Raw genomic sequence first — 21,433 nt, 5'->3', positions numbered from 1 at the left:
CTTCTTCAGAGATCTTAACAGTCTGAGAAAACATTTAGATACAACTTCTCTAAACATTTGAGTCAGCAAACCCGATGTGTTTTTAGAAGTCAACATTCTCAAAGAACAGCAAATTAACTGCAGTACAGGAAAGACTACCAGGCTATCAAGGAAATTGCAATTACAGCAAAGAGAAACCCAACCCTAGATTTTGAAGAAACACTCAATACATACATCGGTGAAAACCTTTTAATGGTAAGAATACATACATGCAATTGCAACAAAAAGGCCTGAATAATTTGGATAGTGTTTTGCTTCAGTATCATGAAACCTGAAGTGCAGGTAATATAGTTCACTGTTCATGGCTTCCAGATTAGGTCTAAAAAATTATATTTCCGTTTTTTCTTGAAACAGTGTTGTTTGGAAACATGTACCAGAGCAGTAGCATACACAAAAGACAGACATGTATCTATATATACAATTTTCTTTTATTAACAAGGTATGTCATTACTGAACAAGGCAACTGGGAAACACAAGGACTGGACATATACATGAAAATTTTACAACTCAGCAAAAAATTGGCATATGACTTATATACAGATGCAATTAATAAAGGTTACAGCTATTTGATTAAACACACTTCTAAGCACTTACATTATGAAAATATGAAGTTGATCATACAGAGGTCAAGTTCTGGAATCTAAAAATAATAACAATTTAAAAACTTCAAAACCTTCTATGTCCATCCATTTTACAGAACATCGCTACAGCTTTTCCTACTACCATATACATGAAAGATTATCAAAAATATATCAATGGGTCTATCGCTAATCATGAATGTTTATATTTACATTAAGTTAGCAAATTCTTCACCAAATACTTTATATACAAAACTCAATTTGCCCTTTGTGAAAGAGTCATTAAAAAGTTAAAAACCATAGAAATGCCAGTTAGAAATAATGCATTCCAAAAATTGGACTTGTTTACAACAACTGAGAACAATTGAAAATAATTTATGAAAAAAGTATGTCATTTTCGTACATGTACTCTCACAACACTTTAGTTCCAATACAGAGTAGCAGGAATTGTCCTGTGTGTTCTTTGAGTGGTATCTTCTCTTCCAATAATGCTGCAAGAAAAAAAGAAAAAAAATATTCTTAGGCAGTTTGTTATGAGTCTTTGAAGAAGGCAGAAATAATTTAAGGGACCAATATTCTTTCCCCCCTTCTCAGTGCAGGAAGCCCTGTCCCCATTTGTATTGGCCCAAATACTCAGAATTCTTATTTCTTACTCCTTAGAGGCTAAAGGGGGAAACGTTAAAAAAAAAGATAAACCCAACAGCCTCTGTACTTTAGTGCTATTCAGAAGGCGCACATCCTTTTGCCAGCAGTGTTTTTGAGTATGATCTTGGCTGATTTTTGGATTTGACTATAATGCTTTTGCAGCATGCTTTGAACACCCCTAACAAAATCAGTCTTCTCTGCCAAACTAGAAACCCCTCCAACCTGTCTCTCAATTGAAAAAGAGCTTAGACAGGAACCAGACGTTCGCTCTGCAGGCACTTCTTCTACACAGACACGAGCACCTAAGGAATTCTGTAATACAAAACATGGATGCTGAATGAATCTACACATACTAAGGATCAGACAGCTACTGAAACACGGACTCTCTTTGATTACGTTCCACTCCATCCGAGTACCAGAAATCAGTTTGAGAACACAGAAGCAGAGTTTACAGTGCTTCCAATATGTGAGAAAATAGCAGATGGATTAATCGCTAAGGTCTCGGCTCACTTCAGGTGACAGCCATTATGGGAACAATGCTGTGGTTCTTCACTGAATCAAATCAGCACAACACCATTGTTCATAATGCACCACAATAGCTTTGACAAAGTGCTGACACCACGTAACAAGCAAAATTAGATCTTGCTGTCAAATCCAAATGAGGTGGATCAAATTTCCCTTTTTATTTCTAGAGATGCTGAATGCATCCTCTATACTTGCTGTATGGAATCCCTATCTTCCAATTCCAAAGTCTCTCCATGTGCTATTATCTCGCCTATATGCTATTACTCATTCTTCAAACTCAATAATGACCAACTCTTGTTTTTTGTAAAAGATAAGTATGGAGTAACATCTCAATCACCTTTAATCTATGCAGCCACACTCCTAGTCTTGAAATCTTGTCCCCTCTCATTTCAGACAGCCCTCCATTCTTTGGCTTTCCTCCTAAGTAAATTAGTCTTTAACTTGTCTTTCAGGTCATCTTCCTTATTCCTCTCAAATCAAGCTCACTGGGGGAAGGGGTTAACATCTCTGGCCTTCTCTCTTCTCTATCCTGTTCCTAAGTAACTTTATCCGAAACCAAAATCCAGTTATCTTCTCTATGTTGATTATTTCACACATATCAAACTCATCTTCCACTTTACTGCTTCTCTCTACACATTTTCACATCTGTTCATGTATGTATATCTAGCAATGCCTCCCTCTCCAAATTCAAGTACTTTTCACCAAAGCTTTTCTTGACAAACTTTGGCATCTGAGCATCCTGCTTATGTTATGGACCAATGACAAATGTTAAAGTCTTTGAATCTTTCTTGTCCCTACATCTTTACATGCAATAACTACACCAGCATTTTGCAGGTTTTCTGCAGTCTCTAAAACATGTTCTGCTTAGTCCACTTGTATGTCTAAAACTCTAATCCAGGCCCTGAGCCTTTCCTTTTAAGTTGTGCTAGTCTTCTGATTCAGGTCACCGTACACTCACACAAACAGTGCTGCTGGCACAGCTTAAGGTGACAGGCAGGAGCAGAAAGTAACTGAAGCTACATAAGCAGCTCTGCTAATGTATGTGAAACCCCAGTTTATCCATCTCCCTTTCATTAACACCTTGATCTGTGTCTGATAATCTTTGGTCTGGTTCTATTTTTATAACTACTTCCTATCTCATACTTTGTAAACTCTCTAGAGCCAGGATTTTGTATTGTTTGTACAGTACCTGGAACTGCAATATTTACAGCAATAATTTAGGATCCTTTGCATTGCAGTGATATGAATGTTATCACAGACACAAAATCTGTACAGAAATTTACTCATTAACAGGATAACTTACCAGTTTAATTTGTGCTCTGTCGCTGGACTTTTGGTCCAGAAACGCTCTGAGTTTCTTCTTCTGGATTTGGGCGTTTCCCTGCACTAATGCCAGTACCAAGGGCTGTTCTTCCTGATAATTTAAAACCAGTGTTTACATTAAGATGCTACTGCACCTTTATATAAAAGCTTTTTTTTTGTTCTTTAAATTACCTGCTTGCAGTAAGTGTGATTGCTGATTGTCTCCATGAGCATAGTGTAAGATACTACTTGCTTGACAGTAACCTGTTCAGACACAGTAGATATTATAAAATTTAGAACTGCAAGCAAGTGTACAGTTACATTCTTTACAACAACAAAAGGAGCCAACTGATTTATTTTCCATCAAGAAAAATCCTGCCAGAAACCATCCTGAATGCAGAAGAGTTGTTATGAAAATAAAAAAGCCTCATGGCAGTCTACAGCAGTTAAATATATATGCACTTATATATGCACAGTGAACGATATTAAGTGCATACATATTTATGCATTATATTTGCAGCAAGCAGAAAGTTTATATATCAAACACTTTAATTCTAAGTTGTTATAAATTTTAACATTTGTTCTGCCAAGTCTCCTTAATTATTCTTTTACAGCAATACTTGTGAATTCTTAGCATAACTGAGCTGTAAATAAAAAAAGCAAGTAACTTAGATGCACACTATTTTCTGGTTTGCATAAACTATCCACTGGCAACCTTGACGCTGAGTCCTCTGCATAAATAGTGCAAATCAGTAAAAGCAGTTGCAAGGTTTCTTATTCTGAACAGTTGTGGTGTTCCAGTTACGTCCTGGATGCTTAAACAAAACACAGATTACAGTCTTTCATGATCAGTAAGCTCACAACCTCTGTTAAGACTGCAAAGAAACAGTTCTGCTAAATTTGATTGCAACTTTGATCTATCACAAACCACACCTTAAGTTTCTGTACAGTTAAAGTAATAAAAATTTGCCTCCACAACATGAGAATATCCACACAAAACTGTGGAAATTTATTATATATGGAAAGAGTGGCAGTGAAATCAGGGAAAAGATAAGGTTCAGATTTTGCTATCATATACACAAAGTTAACTTCTTTCTTTCAGTATCTTTCATTTAAAGTAACCTAGGATAAAGTTTATTAATTTTTGTTTAGTCACGCTTGAGATCCCTCCCACTCAAAACATACAAATAATGTTCTAGATGAGCATTTTAGAGATAAAGGTGACAAGACAAGCAAGTTCACGCTAAGAAATAATTTTTATGTTTCAAGAGCAGAAACAAGGCCAGTTCAGGTTGTAGACAGCAGCTGTCACCAAAAACGTATCCATGTTATTTTGATGTTTTCTCTGTTTTTCCATAGTTGCAAGGATTTGGAGATCCTCTACAGACAGGCACTGCCATAATACCTTGCTGCTGAATTCCACTTGCTCCTGTATGAGTCTCTCCCAGGGCACATGGCTGAACAACTGTATGACCATCACCAGCTCCCAGCTGAGCTCCTGGAGAAGCAGGAAAAAGAATTATAAACATAACAGAAGATACAATCCCAGTTCTGGAATTTAAAATATTGTGGTTTTTTTCCCTCTTCAAGAGGTAGACTTTGACTGTGGCTTTTTTTTAAAAAAAAAAAAACACCTCAGAACAGGGTCCAAAGCTCTAAAGCTTTAGTCTTTCCAAACTCACACTTGCAAATTCAGATGAATACACAGTAAGCTTGTACAAAATGGATATATTTCTGATGTGAAAACTGTAACTACGTGTATAGGTATACATTTGAGAGCACATAATTTTTTCAACTAAGCTCTTCCTGTCTTCTAAATCTCTGAACTTAAAAGAAATAAAAGCTCAAGCACCCAGCTTTAAGGAGTCTAGACTTTAATTCAAGAGGAATTGTACTGGCTGAAAACAATAAGGTCCCTCTTTCTCCGCGATATGCTTCTAACCTTGACTAAAGCCTAAGGAGAACACAAAACCAGCAGATTTCCAGTTCTGCTGTATCCTTTTACAATGAGAAGTGCAAGGTGTACACAGTATTCAAGATGTAATGCACCATGGATTTATACAATGGTAATACTGTTTTTTCTTAGTAAGTAGTTAATGCTAGTCTTTGCATGTTACAGTAAGAATGTTAATAGTCTAAAGTAATTTTAATCAAAACTGTGTAAATTCTATTTTAAGTTTTCAGACACTGTTCACCATAATGTTGACATTATGGTAGAATTAAATTCCAGTAATCAATCTAATGCTAGCATTAGAAAACTTTACAAATTAACAGTTCTGACTTGAAAATTCACAAATCACTTATTTCAAATATCAGGATGGTTATAGACTTCTAGAACAAAATCACATTCAAATGCTTTTGAAATCAAACTGTTAAGTAATTTTCAGGGAGAAAAAACAGGTTAAAAAATTCTTACATGTTTGAGATTAAAAAATCTAAATATGTCTATATACAAATACTACCAAACATAGTGAATAAATTTGAAAATGTTTGTGACTTTCACTGAAAACTGTCTTATGAAAACAGTTCCTTCTTATAATACATAATATCAAGGGCATTATAAAAGTTCGTGCAGTTCAGTTCCAATAATTCTATGTATTGAAAGAATTTGACTGACCTGTACTACCACAACCAGAAATGCTTTCTCCTGGTGAATAGCCCATTAGGCCACCATTTCCATTTCCATTTGGATTAGAAGGCACTGTTGCAAGAAGACCTAAGCAACAACAACAAAAAAATACAGCCATAAAGACAGACAGAAAAAAAAAAAAAGATTAAGTGTGGCATGCTTTTTACCTCATGATAGCCAATTCTCCACCCTCTCCCTGAGGAGTTTACCTTTATTAAGAGGAGAACATATTTCCATCTTGCCCACTTCTGGGATCTTGCCAAGTAATTTCAGTTCACAACTACTTAACAGGCATTTTCTACATAATATTCTGCATAACTTTTCCAATATTCATTAGTTACACGTATTCACTATGTTGTGTTGAAGCGCACTGCATCCTGATTCAACATCCAGTATTTGAACATACTGACTGCTTACGCCTTCCTGAGCAATACAAGTGCATGTGGTTTACCTCTCAGAGCAAAGGGGATGGTCTTTCCGAACTAGAAAGAATGCTACCAGAGGTTGCACTGGTTTCTGTTTGAGCAACAGCATTTGCAAATGTAAATACAGTATGGTATTAACACCTATCTGTATAAGGGCATCAGAGTGCACAGAAGACCCAGTTTGAGCAGAAAACTTCCAAAAATCCACAGAAAAAAGTTTCCTGGTAAGATTTGGAAAGAGGCACTCCACTCAAAGTCTTTCTTCCCTCTCTTGGTTACATCTAATATTTTCATGTATTTGGATACACAACCCTGGTCACCACACTGAGCTCACACCTGACTACCACTGCTGCAGGACAAAAATTATTAATTGCTAGACAGTGAAAGAAGTTTTCAAGTAAATAGAGCAAATAGCCTATAACCATACCCAGTCCTCTGTATCGTGAAAGCTGCTGGTAGATTTGTTTCATCCTCTCGATATTCAGACGGCTTGCCTCTGCATGATTTACCATTGGTTTGGGATAATTAACTCCTATAATACATTTTGCAGCCTTCTGGATGCTCTCCGGGGCATTCCAAGGATCATAGATGTATTTTGCAGGGAAACCTCTAAGCACTGGCAAATAGCGTCTTAAAAAAAAAAAAAACAAAAAAACCCCCCAAAAGGTCATTTTAAGTATAAAGCCACTTGACAGTTTAAGTAACATCTATGAATTGGTACTACTTCTGGATTGTGAGTTACCTGATATAATCCCCATTTGGGTCAGTTCTTCTGCCAAAACCCACTGGACAGTAGCAGTGAAAAAACTGCTGAAAGAAGGAACTACAGGACAGCCACATCCAGCTTCCAGCATTCACACTCCAATCTGCATCAAGTAAGAGCTCTTCAAAGACCTTAAGAAATTAGAGCAACAAGTTAGTCTGAACATGGCACACCTTCAAGACACCTATTTTTTCACGAATTGTTCCGAGTTTCTGATTTCAGCAGAAGCAGCCCAGCTCTTACCTGGCAACATTCACAGAATGCTCAGTACACAACTGCAAATACTTACCTAAACATCAAACTCGAGAACAAAAATGCGATAGCCTGTTTGGCTTTTACCCTGTAAAAAACCTTGTAGACATCTCAGAAAGCTACAACCAAAGAGTTACACATTCTTGCATAAACACATCCTTAAAAAATAAATCCCCAAAGGATGTCTGGAGCCTGACTGCTTGCAAGTGGTATTTGTTGCTTTCAGAAGAATTGCTTCATCACATTACAACTGAGTAAGCTTTGCAAACTTCCAGAAAACAGGGATCATTTCAAACTCAAATTGTGAGTCTGAACACCAAAACTTGCACAGCACCTTTTACTATGCAAGGAGTCCCAAGGGTAGAATTCAAGGGTTTCAGGGTAGCACATTCAGAAGTTGTATTCTTGGAGACCAACAGTTAATCTAGTAAGTCAGTTTTGAGGATGCACACTTGAATTCCTGGAGGTACATGAACCACCAAGCATGCTGAAGAATGGCGGGACAGATCATGAACTCTGGTCTGAAGACAAAAATAGTCTTTGCCATTATATTAAAAATAACCTCAGAGAATGCTGAAGATTTATGAGGGTTTTACTTTACATCTGGAGCTCAACAGTTGTGAAACATTCAAGCTTTCAGCACTGATTGTTTTTTAATTATTAACACTGACAATACTAACTTGTATGAAAAGTTTCTCTGCTCAGTCAGATCACTAGCAATGCAGACTAACAAGAAATAAAGAGAAGCCTTATTCTTTGAAGGAGAACATTCAAGTACCTTTTATAAAAAGAGTGCGCTGAGAAGTAGATTTCAAAACAGGTATTTTTTTTTAATACATATTTCTGCAAGTCCTGATATCCCTTTTCAAAGTTGCATTGTCTCCAAATGTTCCAAGGAAACCATCATCTTTCTTCACACTAAGACACTAAAACTTAACATCTTATTACTGCCACCCAACTTCAATTAATATTATTCCAATACAAAGTCTAAATAAGGCAATACCATTAAACAAGAATCTCTCTCTACATATATTCAATAAGGCATTCATTCTACAGTATACACTGAGTGTTACAAAAGTATCTTTGTCTAAATATCTGGTTTGAAAAAATAAAGTTTATCTCAAAAGATTTTTAAAAGCATTTTAAATACAAAGTAACTAATAATGTAACAAGATCTTCAGATGAACATAAGTGCTAGCACACAAGTGTTCCACTAGATGCTGCCATGTAATAAGACTTTGGAAATAACATCACCTTGGAAGGCCAGATTAACTTTTGCTAACTATGGACGTACAAATTAAACATCTTCCACTGCACAAGTCTGGGCCCTCCATATATCTGTATTATTTCAAAAGTAAGAATAAGTAGGCATTTATCTGTAATATACAGCTTTGTTGTTTGGCTGAGTTACCTATGTATGTGCATCACCAATGTCTTTATCTATGAACCGCAAAAGGGAAATTCCTAAAGCAGCTTATGTTGTGTAACCAGTTGTTTTTTTAAATGCAAGGTGTTTGCTTACAACTGATTTGTTAAAAAAAGGTGAAATTTCATAAGATTATATCCATATATAAATATGAGGTCACAATCCTGATGGCAAGTAAATTCTTTTTTAGATTTCAAAAATAAAAAGCATTTTTAATTAATTATAATTGCTCAGTAAAAGATGTGCTATCCTTCTAAAAATGTAAAACTGATTCAAAGGCTGAGATTAAATTATTCCATTCTTTTCTTCAAAAGACTGACATTTGTAATTTGAACTTCAGCTTCTCTTGGATAGTTGCACAGAAATTAACTGCATGGAAACTTCAGCCAAATCATGTTGCCCATACTCACATTTCTAACACTGGGCGAAGGGACAGAAATTGCTTAAAAGACATTCTCAGCTTTTAGTTTCTTCCCTTTAATTCCCCTTTGCAGGGAAGCAGACACGATATGTGAACAGAATCTGTTCACACGGTATGACTGGAAAGAAGTTTCAATACAAGGGAAATCCATGTTCATTTGCCAAGATTTAGGAAGAAATCTCAAATTTAAAAGAACTGCAGACCTATTCTGACTGCAAGAAATACTTTAATATTTCAATAAAAGGGGGCATTCGAGAGGCAAAACTTCAGCACCGCTGGTTTATCAGAACTGATTTAGTTTTGGCCACAGTTTAAGATTTATAATTCATCTTACACCACACAGTAACAACAATTCTAGAATGACTCTCTGAGACTTTAACAGGCACTTCAAGAAATTCAAGAATAGGAAACAATACCTTCATTCCTTCTTCCCAGCTAATCCAGAGGTCACCTCGAGTCAAAAAGCATGCTACAGCATGCCGGGCTAAATGGTGAATCCAACCTTCTTGACGAAGCTGCGTCATAATTGCATCAATCCAGGGAAAACCTGTCCTGCCTTCTGCCCATTTGGCCAAAGCCTCAGGATTCTTATCCCATGGAATTTGAACACAGATAGGATTCCCCTCCATTTTATCAAACCGTGGATTGTTAGTCGCCGCTGTGTAGAAAAATTCACGCCATAACAGCTGGCCATAGAGGGAGAGGGGAGGGGAGCTGTTCTTTTTTACCTGAAGATCACCATCAAAGGAAAACATTTTATTAGGAGAAGTAGGGAAAAATCATGACATCTAAGAACGTGTAGCTGACTACGTAGAAATCATACCTTTTTGTACAGATCCGTTAACTTGAAATAAAAGAGACGACATGACAAACAGCCAAAGCGGAGGTAGGGACTAAGCCCTGTAGGGCTTGCCAGAAGGGAATTTGCATTCATTCGTGGTCTTTCAAAGTTTGCTACCCAAGCCTTAAAATAAAAGAAACAAAAACCACACAACAATATCATACTACAGGCAACTATGTTAGCAACTTGTAAACATAAAAGGGAGAAATCACACACACTGCCTATAACTGAATCCAGACACTGGACAGGTGATCACGTTACCTACAACATCGTGGAGTTCCTTTTGAATCAGCAAATCTCTAGAAGGTAATTTATCTCAATGCAGAAGGCATGAGCTGTCAGCCAGAATTACCTATCCCTTTCTTTTAAATACAGAGGAAACCTAGACAACTAGCAATACGTTAGCTCTTAGAGGAATTCCCCTTCAAAGCTATAAAAAGTATGTTTCAGGTAAAAGTACCTCCAAAGAAAAGAAAAATTAAATTATTTTGAGTAGAAAATAGTCTAACAGACATTCTCTAAAATTCAAATTAAAAGACAATCTGCTATCACCTTCTAAAACTAAGAAACAGTAACTGGATTTATATCATTATATCAAGGCCTTGAGTTCAAGTTTGTGGCTTTGAGTTTTTTTTAAAAGGACTTGCCCAATTCCTTTTACATTTCATTGCAAAAAGCAAGTATGTTTCCCCGATATGTCATAGTTGCAATGATTTGAAATATACCTTTCGTTCTAAATGTCTTTCCAATCGTGTGAGAGCTTCTGTTTCTCCCCCTGGCCATACTGCAGAAGGAAGACCATCTGTGTCAAAACCTGAAAAACAAATTGAAACAAGGAAATTATACTTAAACAGTAGGGCAACAAAATTCTAGCATATTGATACTTGACTACATTTTATTGTATCTTGAGAACAACCCTAAGCTGGACACATGGCAAACAGAATGCAACCAAGTCTTATCAAAGCACATTCAATACCTCTAACTTCTAAAAGTAAAAATTGGATTTTGCTGCATTTACATTAATTCACATTACAAGTTTTACATGCTGAATGGTCTTACTTCAATTCCACTTCTTCTGGGTTTTTTTTCCACAAAACAACCTTCCTAACATTTTTCAAATTATTTTCAAGTTCTCAGCTCTGCAATATGTGGGCTATCCCAAAACCACAGCCTTTTTAAAAAAAAATTAGTGCTAAGAAACAATAATTGCTATTCTAATTTACTGAATGTCTAAAACTTTCTTCCATCAAGTTAAAAGCATGAGTGCTATCTTCAGAACATTCCTAGGTTTCATTGACCTTGACTTAAATAACAGATGGGGATTATTGTCAATTTGATGATAAACACACAGTGGAGCTGCAAAAGAAAGATGAAAAGAAGGCAACAAAATTTCTTCCACACTCCCACACCTCCCCCAAGATTGTTCACCAGGTGCATGAGATAACATGTCTGTCTATAGTTTAACCCCTGTATAGTGAGATCTTCTCATCTTAAAAAAAGCTTTCAAAGCAAGGTCTGTTGTTTAAGAGTTCAACAGGACTAGACAGAGCAGCCAGAGCTTAGCCAAAATCTGTCCAGACCCTTTTGTTTGCAATTTGGAGGTCACACCACATTTGCTTGTATTTTGTGGCAGGGGGGAAACAGGAAAGAGATGGGGGATCCACAGGACAGTAGCTTGGTATTGTTTCCTAAAAATCAGATTTACAGAAACATAAGACCTTTTTTCTTTTTTCAAGAAGTTTCTAAAATAATTATTTGCCTTATTATTATCTTTTTTTGGCATTGCAAGACACGAGGTTTTTTTTTTAATTAATTTGTAAAATGACAGATTAATGACCTGAAGCACAAAGATACCGAATACATTTAATACAAAATGAAATATCAAAGACTATTAGTAGCTTAATGATTATTTGGTACCATGGGAAAATGGCTACACTGTATTACAAGAAGCCAAACAGACTTAGTGTAGTTTGATATGACCTTCCATTTAAAAGAAAACAACTAAAATTTACAGAGTTGATTGTCCTTTTTTGTTCCTTTTACGAAAGGGTATCATGTCATAATTGGCGTCAGTTTAAAAATTAACCATAAGTAGAACGTCTCTCATGGTTATTTTAAGTATTATGCTTTCAGTGGTAGATTACATCTTACTTGCTTCACAATGTCAAAGCAACCTTAGAACATACCGAGCTCTTCAAGTGATGGGACACCATATTTCTCGTCATGGTCATCAGAAACTGGAGTAGTACATTTTTCCATTACTTCTGGGGTTATAGTCTCCACTGGCATCTCCAGTGGTTCCATTCTACTAATTAGGGTCTGGAATCGTTTGTAAGTAAGAGGAGGCTGTCCTCCATTTAATTCTATGATTCTGGATTGAAAAAACAGGAAAAAAGAGAAAATTAGTATGTCAGACAACAGTATATAACCATTTTAAATTTTTAAAAATGAAATATACACATCTATAAACATACAAAAATATCTTCTTACCTGCCTCTAGCATGTTATATAAAATCACAGATATATACATGGTAATTCAGATAGCTTGAACTTTAGTTTTACCATTCTTTTTTCCCCACTAGGGAGACATATAAATTAACTGTTTATAACCAAGTCAATTATTCTTCACTCCTGGGTTGAAGAAAGTCTCTCAAGAACAAGTAATGAATATAGACAGCTCAGGGCAAAGAAAAATACAGAACAGCAAAGCAGATGAGAGATCACAGCTACATAAAGATACATCCAAGTCACCTACAAAACTATGCTATTTGCATTAAAAAAAAAAATCTATTTTTCTATTCTTGTATTGAAAACAGTAGGCAGTATTACAGCTGTCTTAATATGGGGAAAAAATAAGGTGTAGCTTAAACATAATGACTGTTGTAAAAACACACAGTTTGCATATTTTGCATTGTCACCTGAAATATAACTAAAATCTTGGAAATAGGAAAACTTCAGAGAAATAATTTACAAAATGGTAGATGGAACTAGCTGTTCATTTTGGAGGGGTGTTTGGGTGGGGACAGAAGAAAAGGAATTTTCAAAGCAGTAAATAATTCCCTTTCCCCCCATATGACTAGCTGCCTCTTATACATTGGCTTGTAACAGAATAAAACGGGCATCTACCACAACAAATTACTCAATGTTAAGAGAAGCCAAGTCATATTCTGAATAGTCTGTGGATTATGTTTCTGTAACAGGGAGCTAATACTAATCCATTTAAATAGACCTGTGGAAAAATATAAACAAGGCATTAAGGCATCACAGGGATATCAAACAATCCCCAATTATTTATAGGATACATAACTGATAGGAAACAGTTCTTAAAAAATAAAGAACTTTCTGCTAACTTGTGTACAGCAAGTGAAATAAGGACAAAACAATGTAACAAAACAACTAAACAACAACAGATCTTATTTGGGAGAAGTTAAAAGTCATGTTTGAGTAACTTCATTATAAAGGACAGATAATTAACAGGACCGTTATTTTCAGAAGAACCCCAAATCAAAACTATACTTCACATACAGTTTTGTATCATTTTTTGGAGTTGCAAAGTTCTATTCAGTATGTAGTAAAATTTGGATGGACTGATAAAAGAGAAACATAAACCAAATTTGTAGTCTTCCTAACTATAAAGTGTTCTGCGTAGGAAGTAGCACACAGTATCTAACCAAATTAATTTTTTTCCCATTTTTAAAATCAGAGGTAATGGTAACTTACTTGTCTAGGTTGTATAATGTATGGGAAATTCGAACGATGACCTCCACTCCAGCTTCACTAGCCAGCTTCTTAATCGCTGCATCTCTTTCCTTTCCAAATGGTTCAGAATCATATTCAATAGAAAGTTTTGCAATATTCCATTCCTGCAACACAAAACAAAAATATGGTCCTTCAGCAAGTCAGCTGTTTGATGGAGGGTGAGGGAAAGGAGAATGGGGAGGACAGGGACAAGGTGGAACACCAGCTATCACCTGCAGATAGTTGTCAGAGATACACAAAGGCCCAAAATACATTTAGACACTCAGGCTCACAAAAAATAAAGTCCAACATCTTGGCATCTAAGCAGGAATCAGGCATTAAAAAAAGCCTCTATCTGTTCCATTACTGTGGGTGCACACAGTAATAGGACAACTTCTAAGCAAATTTTGAAAACTCAGCTCTAACTTTAGGATCCATATACCTGAAGAGACACAACAGAAGGGAAAGATGACAGAGGCTGCCTTCTGGACATTGATCAGCAGCAGTGTTTTGCTCTGAAGAAAACCTTTTCGCATATGCCTGTCAACTTTAACAGCAGAACTGAAGTGGGGTGGGGGAGTGGGGGGCAAAATAACCCCTGGCTCCCTCAAACCAAACACCACACACTTTCCTTCCCTTTTCCAAATCCCTGCCCTTCACCCACCAGAACAGATAATCTTCAATTTCCATTAAAAAATAAAATTAAAAAAAATAAAAATCTGTCTTCTAAAAAGAGGACACCTTCAAGTCTAATATACTTTGTGTCACAGATGCTGTTACCAAGGCCAACAGTAACAGGTGGGGGAAAAGAAGCAAAGAAAGGGATCAACTAATGGCTAAGGCTTCTCCAACAGCAGGGAATTTGAAAGGTTAAGTATGCACAGAATGATCCTAGAAAGCCATCCTGTCAATCAAACTCAGAGAAATACCTTTCTAATCCCTCAGAATCTTAAACAGTTAATTTAAATACATCAGCCAGACTATTTCAGAGAACTGGATTTACACCAGAGAAAGAAGGGGCACTCTACGCTGTTCACCTACGGTGCTGTTTCACTTCTGAACTAGCTCTCTCCTAGGTGAAGCCCAAGTACAACCCTGAGGACAGGCGATTCCAAGTAGTGCTTGCTCTTTCAAAGACAACTCGGCTCTCTCCATCGCTGTCTGCCAAGACTGACCCAGGAGGCCCCGAATCCTCAAGCAACCTCCCACACCCTCATACAACATTTATTTTCCATTTCATAATGTAAAACCACTGTCTGACAAGTTGCAGCAGATATTTTTCTCAATCTTTCTTTCCTCTGGCATATTGAAAAGAAAACCACAAAAAATGTGTCCAAGAGCCAGAGCCACATCCCCAAGGGAGCCGAGGAATTCTCAGACAAGTGCCACGTGATGTGAATACACCCAGATCATGTCAGCATGAGCTAGGCACTTAGAATAAGCATGGGCACAAATCGCTTTGCACATACCACTGGATGTTTTTAGCAACACTGATGCATTTAAAGAATTAGAGATTGTTCCAATTTTATTTTCTTTATCAAAGAGCTAGAGATACAAAGCAGACCAGGACAAACTGAAGAGAATGAGGCAAGAACCAACCAAAACTTGACTGATTCAAGTTAGCCAACAGGCACCAAGTGGGTGCCTGCTACTAGTGGAAGTTGCATCGCTGCGGTCAGATGGAACCACCATCCTTAAGTTACTTAAAAATCCCAAACAAAAACCAAAAGATCCCAAACAAAAAACCCAAAGAGTTTTGCAAAGACCTGCGAAGTCCACTGGCAAAAATATTCTGTCTCTATGCACTGTTCCAGAGGATGACAGCCTACTGCTATCAGCAGCACTGTTAGCTAGCACTGCTGAAAACATGTGACATTGAATTCAGTGTCTTAAGGGAAGCAAAGCTCCTCTGAAGGACTGGAAAGAGGAAAGCAAACAGTCATATATATATATACACACACTCACACATATATACACATACACACACACGTGAATGAAAGAGCCTAAAGGTCCTTGAGGCCTCTTACAAGGATAAAGATAGATCAGTGCTAGTGCTCTGCCTTTTGAAGGAATTGTCCTTCAGCCTTTGAAAAGGAGAGCCCTACCAAGAAACAGTTGTGAAAACATTCATCCCCAGGAAATCCACAGATGTTGGCAACTGTGATAGGGTTCCGACACAAGGGTCTATAGAAGTTCCACTGTCTCCTACCATTATTTACTTAAAGTTATCTTCTACCAGCCAAAAAACATCAACATGTGTTCTTCAGGGTCAGGATCATCGCTCACCTTTGAGACATTTAATGAGGATGATCTGAAAAGCTTGGTTCAGTGTTAAATGCCCTTCACTGCACTGCAAATGCCTGATATACAGCTACTGCTCTGGCAAAAGAGGCTGTGAGATAATGGTATGAGATGCATGTTCCAGGTAGTCTTCAGCCAAAAGGTGAAGAAGTCTTCAAGACCTTCAACAATGTCTCTCATTTGTTCAAGGATAGAGGATGTCCTGAAAAGCCCCTCAGTGAACAAATGTAAGATAAAGGACACTTTTTGGTACTTTGACGAACCAGAAGACAGACAGATGTAAATGTTCTTTTTTGATTGATGTACACTATCTATATGACAAGTTATATTCATTACCGTCTCAGAACTAAATTTAATATTCTGAAAATGTGGCACTCCAGTGTTGTTAAGCATAGAAAGATCAGCCTAGTAAGAAGATCTGAAACAGGAGCTGTCAAAGCAGCCATTAAAGTATTTAAGAAAACTTGTCACAGGTCACTCAAATCCAGAAGGTAACACACACAACAAAGATCTTTGCTCCTATTTAAATGCAATCAGACCAAATTTGGCATGCAGATATAACAAGCTTGAATATCTGGAGGGTTGCACGCAGCAACTAATGTCACAGTACTGCAGGAAATTCTTCACTGAGGGGAAATCAAGAAAAGACCAGTCAGAGAATCATCCAGTTAGTATTTCAGAACTAAAGCACAAGAATGAAAACAGAAATGTGAGTTTTAGTTGAGTTTTCACCTTGGTGTTGAAGACTTGGGAATAAAAATCTTGAACAGATCATCTCTGAAAAAATAGGTATTTATTTCGCTCCTCCAGTCTTGCTCATCTGTGTCACCTCAACCCAGTCATTCCTTAAAAACTTTTAAAATCTATCTGCAAAGTGTTCATTTTTACTATCCTATTATAGTATTGTTACGTTAAATACACTATTATCCATGGAAAACAAATTAATATCAATAATAATCCCTCACAGCTTTAATTTCCTCAATAATAAGACTCTTTCCCACGAGAGCCTTAAACTGCTTCGACTAGAAATTGCTTTTTACCTGCACTATGCTTTTACCAAGCCTACTACTGGCAAAGAGCTTATTAAATCACTTTTAACGGCCAAAAAGCAACCACAACAGATATTTGACCTAAATAAAACATTGCTTTTACAGGTCAGGCTTTGAACCTGGATTCATGTGCATGGAATTGTATTTCAGTATTTCAAAGGGAACCTGTAAAGGAAAATTTAGTAATATACAGTACCTACACTTAACCAAACCATTAGAAATCAGTTCCATTTCTGGAAAGAAAGAAAGAAAGAAAGCAAAAGCTGTAAAGTCTAAGAGCAACTCACTTAAGTTGGTGATATGCACACTAGAGGGGAAAAACCCAAATCTAACAAAAACCTTAAAGAGAAGCTGCAAGGACAGTTAAGTATTTGCACGGATAACAACTTGCACTGAAGTATACAGTACAAGAAATACTCCTAGTTGAAATTAGTTTGTCAGTCATATTTTATGGACAGAAATAACAACTGCAAGGTGGCATGATGTACCTTAAAAAGTCTGGGGAAAACATCTGCTGGCTGTCCACGAATAACAAACAAACGTGAATTCAGTTTCCGTAGATTGGCATCAAGATCCTCAAGACACTGAAGCAGGAATCTGAAAGGAATTGTAAAGAAACATTTACTTTGAGGCAAACCAGACAATTTTACAATAGAAAAAGGGAACTAAGAGGAACAACCCAACAAATATTATCATAACCTTCAGTATTTGGTGTGTATTTTAGTGATGTATGCATGTTCACATCCTAATTACACTTAGCTTACCGTAGTTCAATAACATACAATATATTCAATAATACATAATTCAGAAAACCAAACTGCACTTCATTTAAGTTTTCACCTCAACACTATTCAGCTCTGGAATGGACTAAAACGTACTCAAGTCTTAACTAAAACTAGAAGTATCTTGTCACTCTAAAGAAAAAAGCACACCACAGAAAAATCCCCAACAAACTGATAATCAGCTGTTGGCATACTGCTACTAAACCTAATCCAAGACCTTCTGACCACACAGCAGCTTGAATTGTTACTAAAACCAACATACCGGAGGACTACATGGTCATAACTATCCCTTTGGCCTTCATTTATAAAAATAGCCCTCTATATAACAAACAGTTTCATACATCTTGGCTGTAACCTCACCTGAATTGTTTAATGAGCAAATCAGCAAATAAGGAAAAAAAAAGCAGGTGAGAGGAAACGAGATGCTGCAAATCTGCCAGTCTTCAAGAGAAACAGGTAGTTGCACAAAGGATATTGAGACAGGTTTGCAAGCCCAAAGTTTTATTAGTGGGTACAGTAACTAAAAATAATTCCAGTGGTGAAAGTTGTTTGGAGGAAGAAATAAAAACAAAAGGAAGGAGAGGAAAAATGGAAATTCTCCCTTGCGATCAGCCAGAAAAGAGATGCTGGAGGTCCCCAGATGAGTGCCCTTCCCTGGGACTTCTCTCCAGTGTAACAAGTGGCTCCCCCCCCCAATATTTTCCCTTGTAGTAACAATATAGTTTTCACCAGGAGCTGCCCAAACCCTGTTGGCTGTTGTTAATTACAATGTGTTGGCACACACCAAAGTGCATGATGATCAGGGCAGCTACTGAGTCAGAGCCTGCAGTCATTAACCTCTATGCACGCACATTATCCCATCCCCTGCCACAAACCAAAGGCTACACCCAAAGGGGGAAAAAACCAGGTGATTCCCACGCTGCAGGGCATTATTTCTGAGAGAGCCTGTTGTAATGACACTACGTGCAGGTGCAAGGCCACGAGGATAACACCCCAGGAGCAACCACCCGAGAGCGATGCAGGGAAAGCAGTGCCACAGAGGCCTGGAGACACTGCGCCCGCAGCCTGGGTGAGAGGGCGAGGAGCTACCGGCAAAGGGCAGGCTGCACAGGCAGGTGTCCACAGCACTACAAAGGCACCGAGCAACCAGGTTTACGAAAATGAAGTTCATGACACACCTAGGTTTTTAAGAATGAAGCCTAAAAAATAACCAGTTACAATGAAAATGCTACACCCTCTAGGAGGGATATAACATACATGACTGTTGTAAACCTACCATCATTTTTTTTACATTTTCTAGAGATTTAGCAATATATGATACCTAACTAACATACATTGCCTCCCAACTTTATATGGAAAAAAAAATATAAAAATTAGTAACACTGGCAGGAAAATCCCCTAGCTGCTATTAAATGCCAAAAATGCATGGCTCACTTGACCTGAAAGGGTATAAGAAAGCAAGTCTGAGAAGAAGCCAGTGTACAAGAATACATCTGCTTCTTGGCTGGCAACTATGCTTATATGTTTAATGACTGGAACGAGACAAAAATGTCTAATTCTCTCACTTTGCTAAATTTTATTTTGAAAAAAGCTCTGGAGTAGCGAGATCATGAAGGATATGCTTGCTGTATCTAAAAAAACCCTTCTGTATGCTCATTTAGTTAGAAACCACACAGGAGTAATTTTAAGAATCAGATGAGAATCCTGTATGCTTCTAACTGAGAGAACCTGGGCCCCACGTTCCCAGGCCAAAGTCACTTCCAGATGGACTCTGAAAAATACAGCTTCATTTTATCATTTTTTTGAAACCTGGAGTGACAGACCTTATCACTAATCTTATCCACCTGAATCTTGCTTTCAAAGAGCATGTGCCTTCACTTAAACTTCACAAATTGCTACAAAGACAAACCGCAATAGTGTCCCGGACAACTATGAAACAGTCCAGGAAAGGTTGGGGATTTTTTGTTTGGTGGGGTTTTGTTGTTGTGGTGGATTTTTGGTGTGGTTTTTTGGTTTTGTTTTTGTTTGGGTTTTTTTAACTTTGTATCACAGAATATAGGGAAAGGGTATGAAGATAAATTGGTGACATAAAATGTTCACAACTATTCAAAGTAAAAATCTGTCTTTCAGGAAACTCTTAGGGTTTTCTCCTGCTTGCATCTCAGTTCACTCTAATTTCTCATTCTCTTTTCTTCTTACCTGACTGACCGTAACATACAACTTCTAGCCTGGACTTGGCACAAAATCCTATTCAAGAAGATTACATACATTGACCCAGTCTCCAATTCACATCCATGATCCCTAAACTTGCCCTTAATACTGTTTAATCTCTATTTTGTTGGTTCCCCAAATCCCCTCTATTATCTCTTTTAGCTATCTCTTACCACACTCCTGCAATCCTTCAATCTCCATAAAACTCTTTCATGTATTTAACAAACATAATGGTGTAGACTCAAAATGTTAAATATATGTATGAAGGGAGCAGTAGAGTGGCCAGGGCAGACACACATTCCCCCTACCTGAACAAAAACATAACAAATGAAAAACAGCCAAACCACGGTTTGAGTTGCACGACTGTCACTGAAAGCATATTGTTCAAAAATAATAGATTAAATTAAACCCTAGCAACCCTATGATAACTATAGTAACAGCAATGCAAAAGAATATTGCTTTTGACTTTCAGAACACAGATTCAGTTTACAAGTGGTTACTCAGAACAAGCATATTTGAATCTTTCAGTTGGACCAAATGTGTTTTAACAGAATGTGCTGCAAATAATCACTCATCCATTTCATTTTCACCAACTATATTTATGCTATTCTACATCTAAAGGCATTTTTTCATTAAAGTGTTCATATTTGTCAAAAAGCCTTTACACAGATTTGTCTCGCTCAGTTAAAAATGAGCCTTCTTAAATCATTGCTTCTAGATACAACCACTACCAAGAAACTTATAGTTGAATCAACTACTTGTCATAACCAAAGTTTTCACCTCCTCTTTTTCTCATGAGTACCTTTAGAACCTGCAGCAGCAGCAGCACAGCACCTTTACTATGGTTAAACACATGCTAATTGACACCTAGCTTCAGGTATATCCAGATACAAATTACTTTGAATTTAAGGAAGGAAAAAATCTACCTTTCAGAACTTCTGCCTTCATCTTCATCTAACATGTTAACATACACCTAGGTGAATAGGCCTTCATGAAACAAAATTTTTTAATTGTACCAACTCCCTGGGACAACTTCCAATTCCAGCACTTTCTCTAATTTTGGCATGGCATTGTAATGCATTGCATTTATCTCTTGTCCTAGCAAATTAATGTTTCATCTATAACATACTCAGGGAGGAGTAATAACACGTCCACAACATGCACACCCCCACACATATTAAGCACAGTAATAGAAAAATAATAAAATAATAATTCTCAGCATTCAACAAACTGTCACAGTGAATTATTATGGGATCTGGAAGAGAGGAGTTTTTAGTTTTCCAAGGTATCATTTCGAGTGGTAATGCCTGTTTGCAAGTGAACTAGTTCTGAATTACTCTAACACCATGCATGGGCACTTAACTGCAGCATAAGAATATGCAGGTGTTTTGCTCAGTGCAGACATTTAAACATAATTAAGAGCAGCATTCTAGCACAGACAAGGCAAAATTGTTTGAGCTTTCTCTCTGAAGCGATGCACCAAAATGCTCCCAAACATGTTCCTTT

The 21,433-nt window shown here is 37.1% G+C and overlaps 1 protein-coding gene across 2 annotated transcripts in view; it reads right to left on the bottom strand.

The window, feature by feature from the left end:
* Nucleotides 1-449: 449 nt before the first annotated feature.
* Nucleotides 450-21,433, bottom strand: part of CRY1 (cryptochrome circadian regulator 1) — a 69,937-nt gene continuing 48,953 nt past the window's right edge. For both annotated transcript variants that reach the window (XM_074871927.1, XM_074871926.1), the window contains exons 2-14: nucleotides 17,423-17,531; nucleotides 13,567-13,709; nucleotides 12,033-12,217; nucleotides 10,572-10,660; nucleotides 9,829-9,969; nucleotides 9,422-9,733; nucleotides 6,886-7,037; nucleotides 6,571-6,773; nucleotides 5,707-5,805; nucleotides 4,495-4,587; nucleotides 3,282-3,353; nucleotides 3,091-3,201; nucleotides 450-1,108 (exon numbers count right to left, since the gene is read on the bottom strand). In XM_074871927.1, coding sequence (XP_074728028.1) covers nucleotides 3,095-3,201; nucleotides 3,282-3,353; nucleotides 4,495-4,587; nucleotides 5,707-5,805; nucleotides 6,571-6,773; nucleotides 6,886-7,037; nucleotides 9,422-9,733; nucleotides 9,829-9,969; nucleotides 10,572-10,660; nucleotides 12,033-12,150 — 1,386 coding nt within the window. In that variant the 5' untranslated portion in view covers nucleotides 12,151-12,217; nucleotides 13,567-13,709; nucleotides 17,423-17,531 and the 3' untranslated portion in view covers nucleotides 450-1,108; nucleotides 3,091-3,094. The remainder of the gene's footprint in view (nucleotides 1,109-3,090; nucleotides 3,202-3,281; nucleotides 3,354-4,494; nucleotides 4,588-5,706; nucleotides 5,806-6,570; nucleotides 6,774-6,885; nucleotides 7,038-9,421; nucleotides 9,734-9,828; nucleotides 9,970-10,571; nucleotides 10,661-12,032; nucleotides 12,218-13,566; nucleotides 13,710-17,422; nucleotides 17,532-21,433) is intronic.

The sequence above is a fragment of the Strix uralensis genome, chromosome 5, assembly GCF_047716275.1.
Source record: "Strix uralensis isolate ZFMK-TIS-50842 chromosome 5, bStrUra1, whole genome shotgun sequence".
In the NCBI taxonomy this organism is placed as follows: domain Eukaryota; kingdom Metazoa; phylum Chordata; class Aves; order Strigiformes; family Strigidae; genus Strix; species Strix uralensis.
This window is presented reverse-complemented; position numbering and strand designations above follow the sequence as displayed.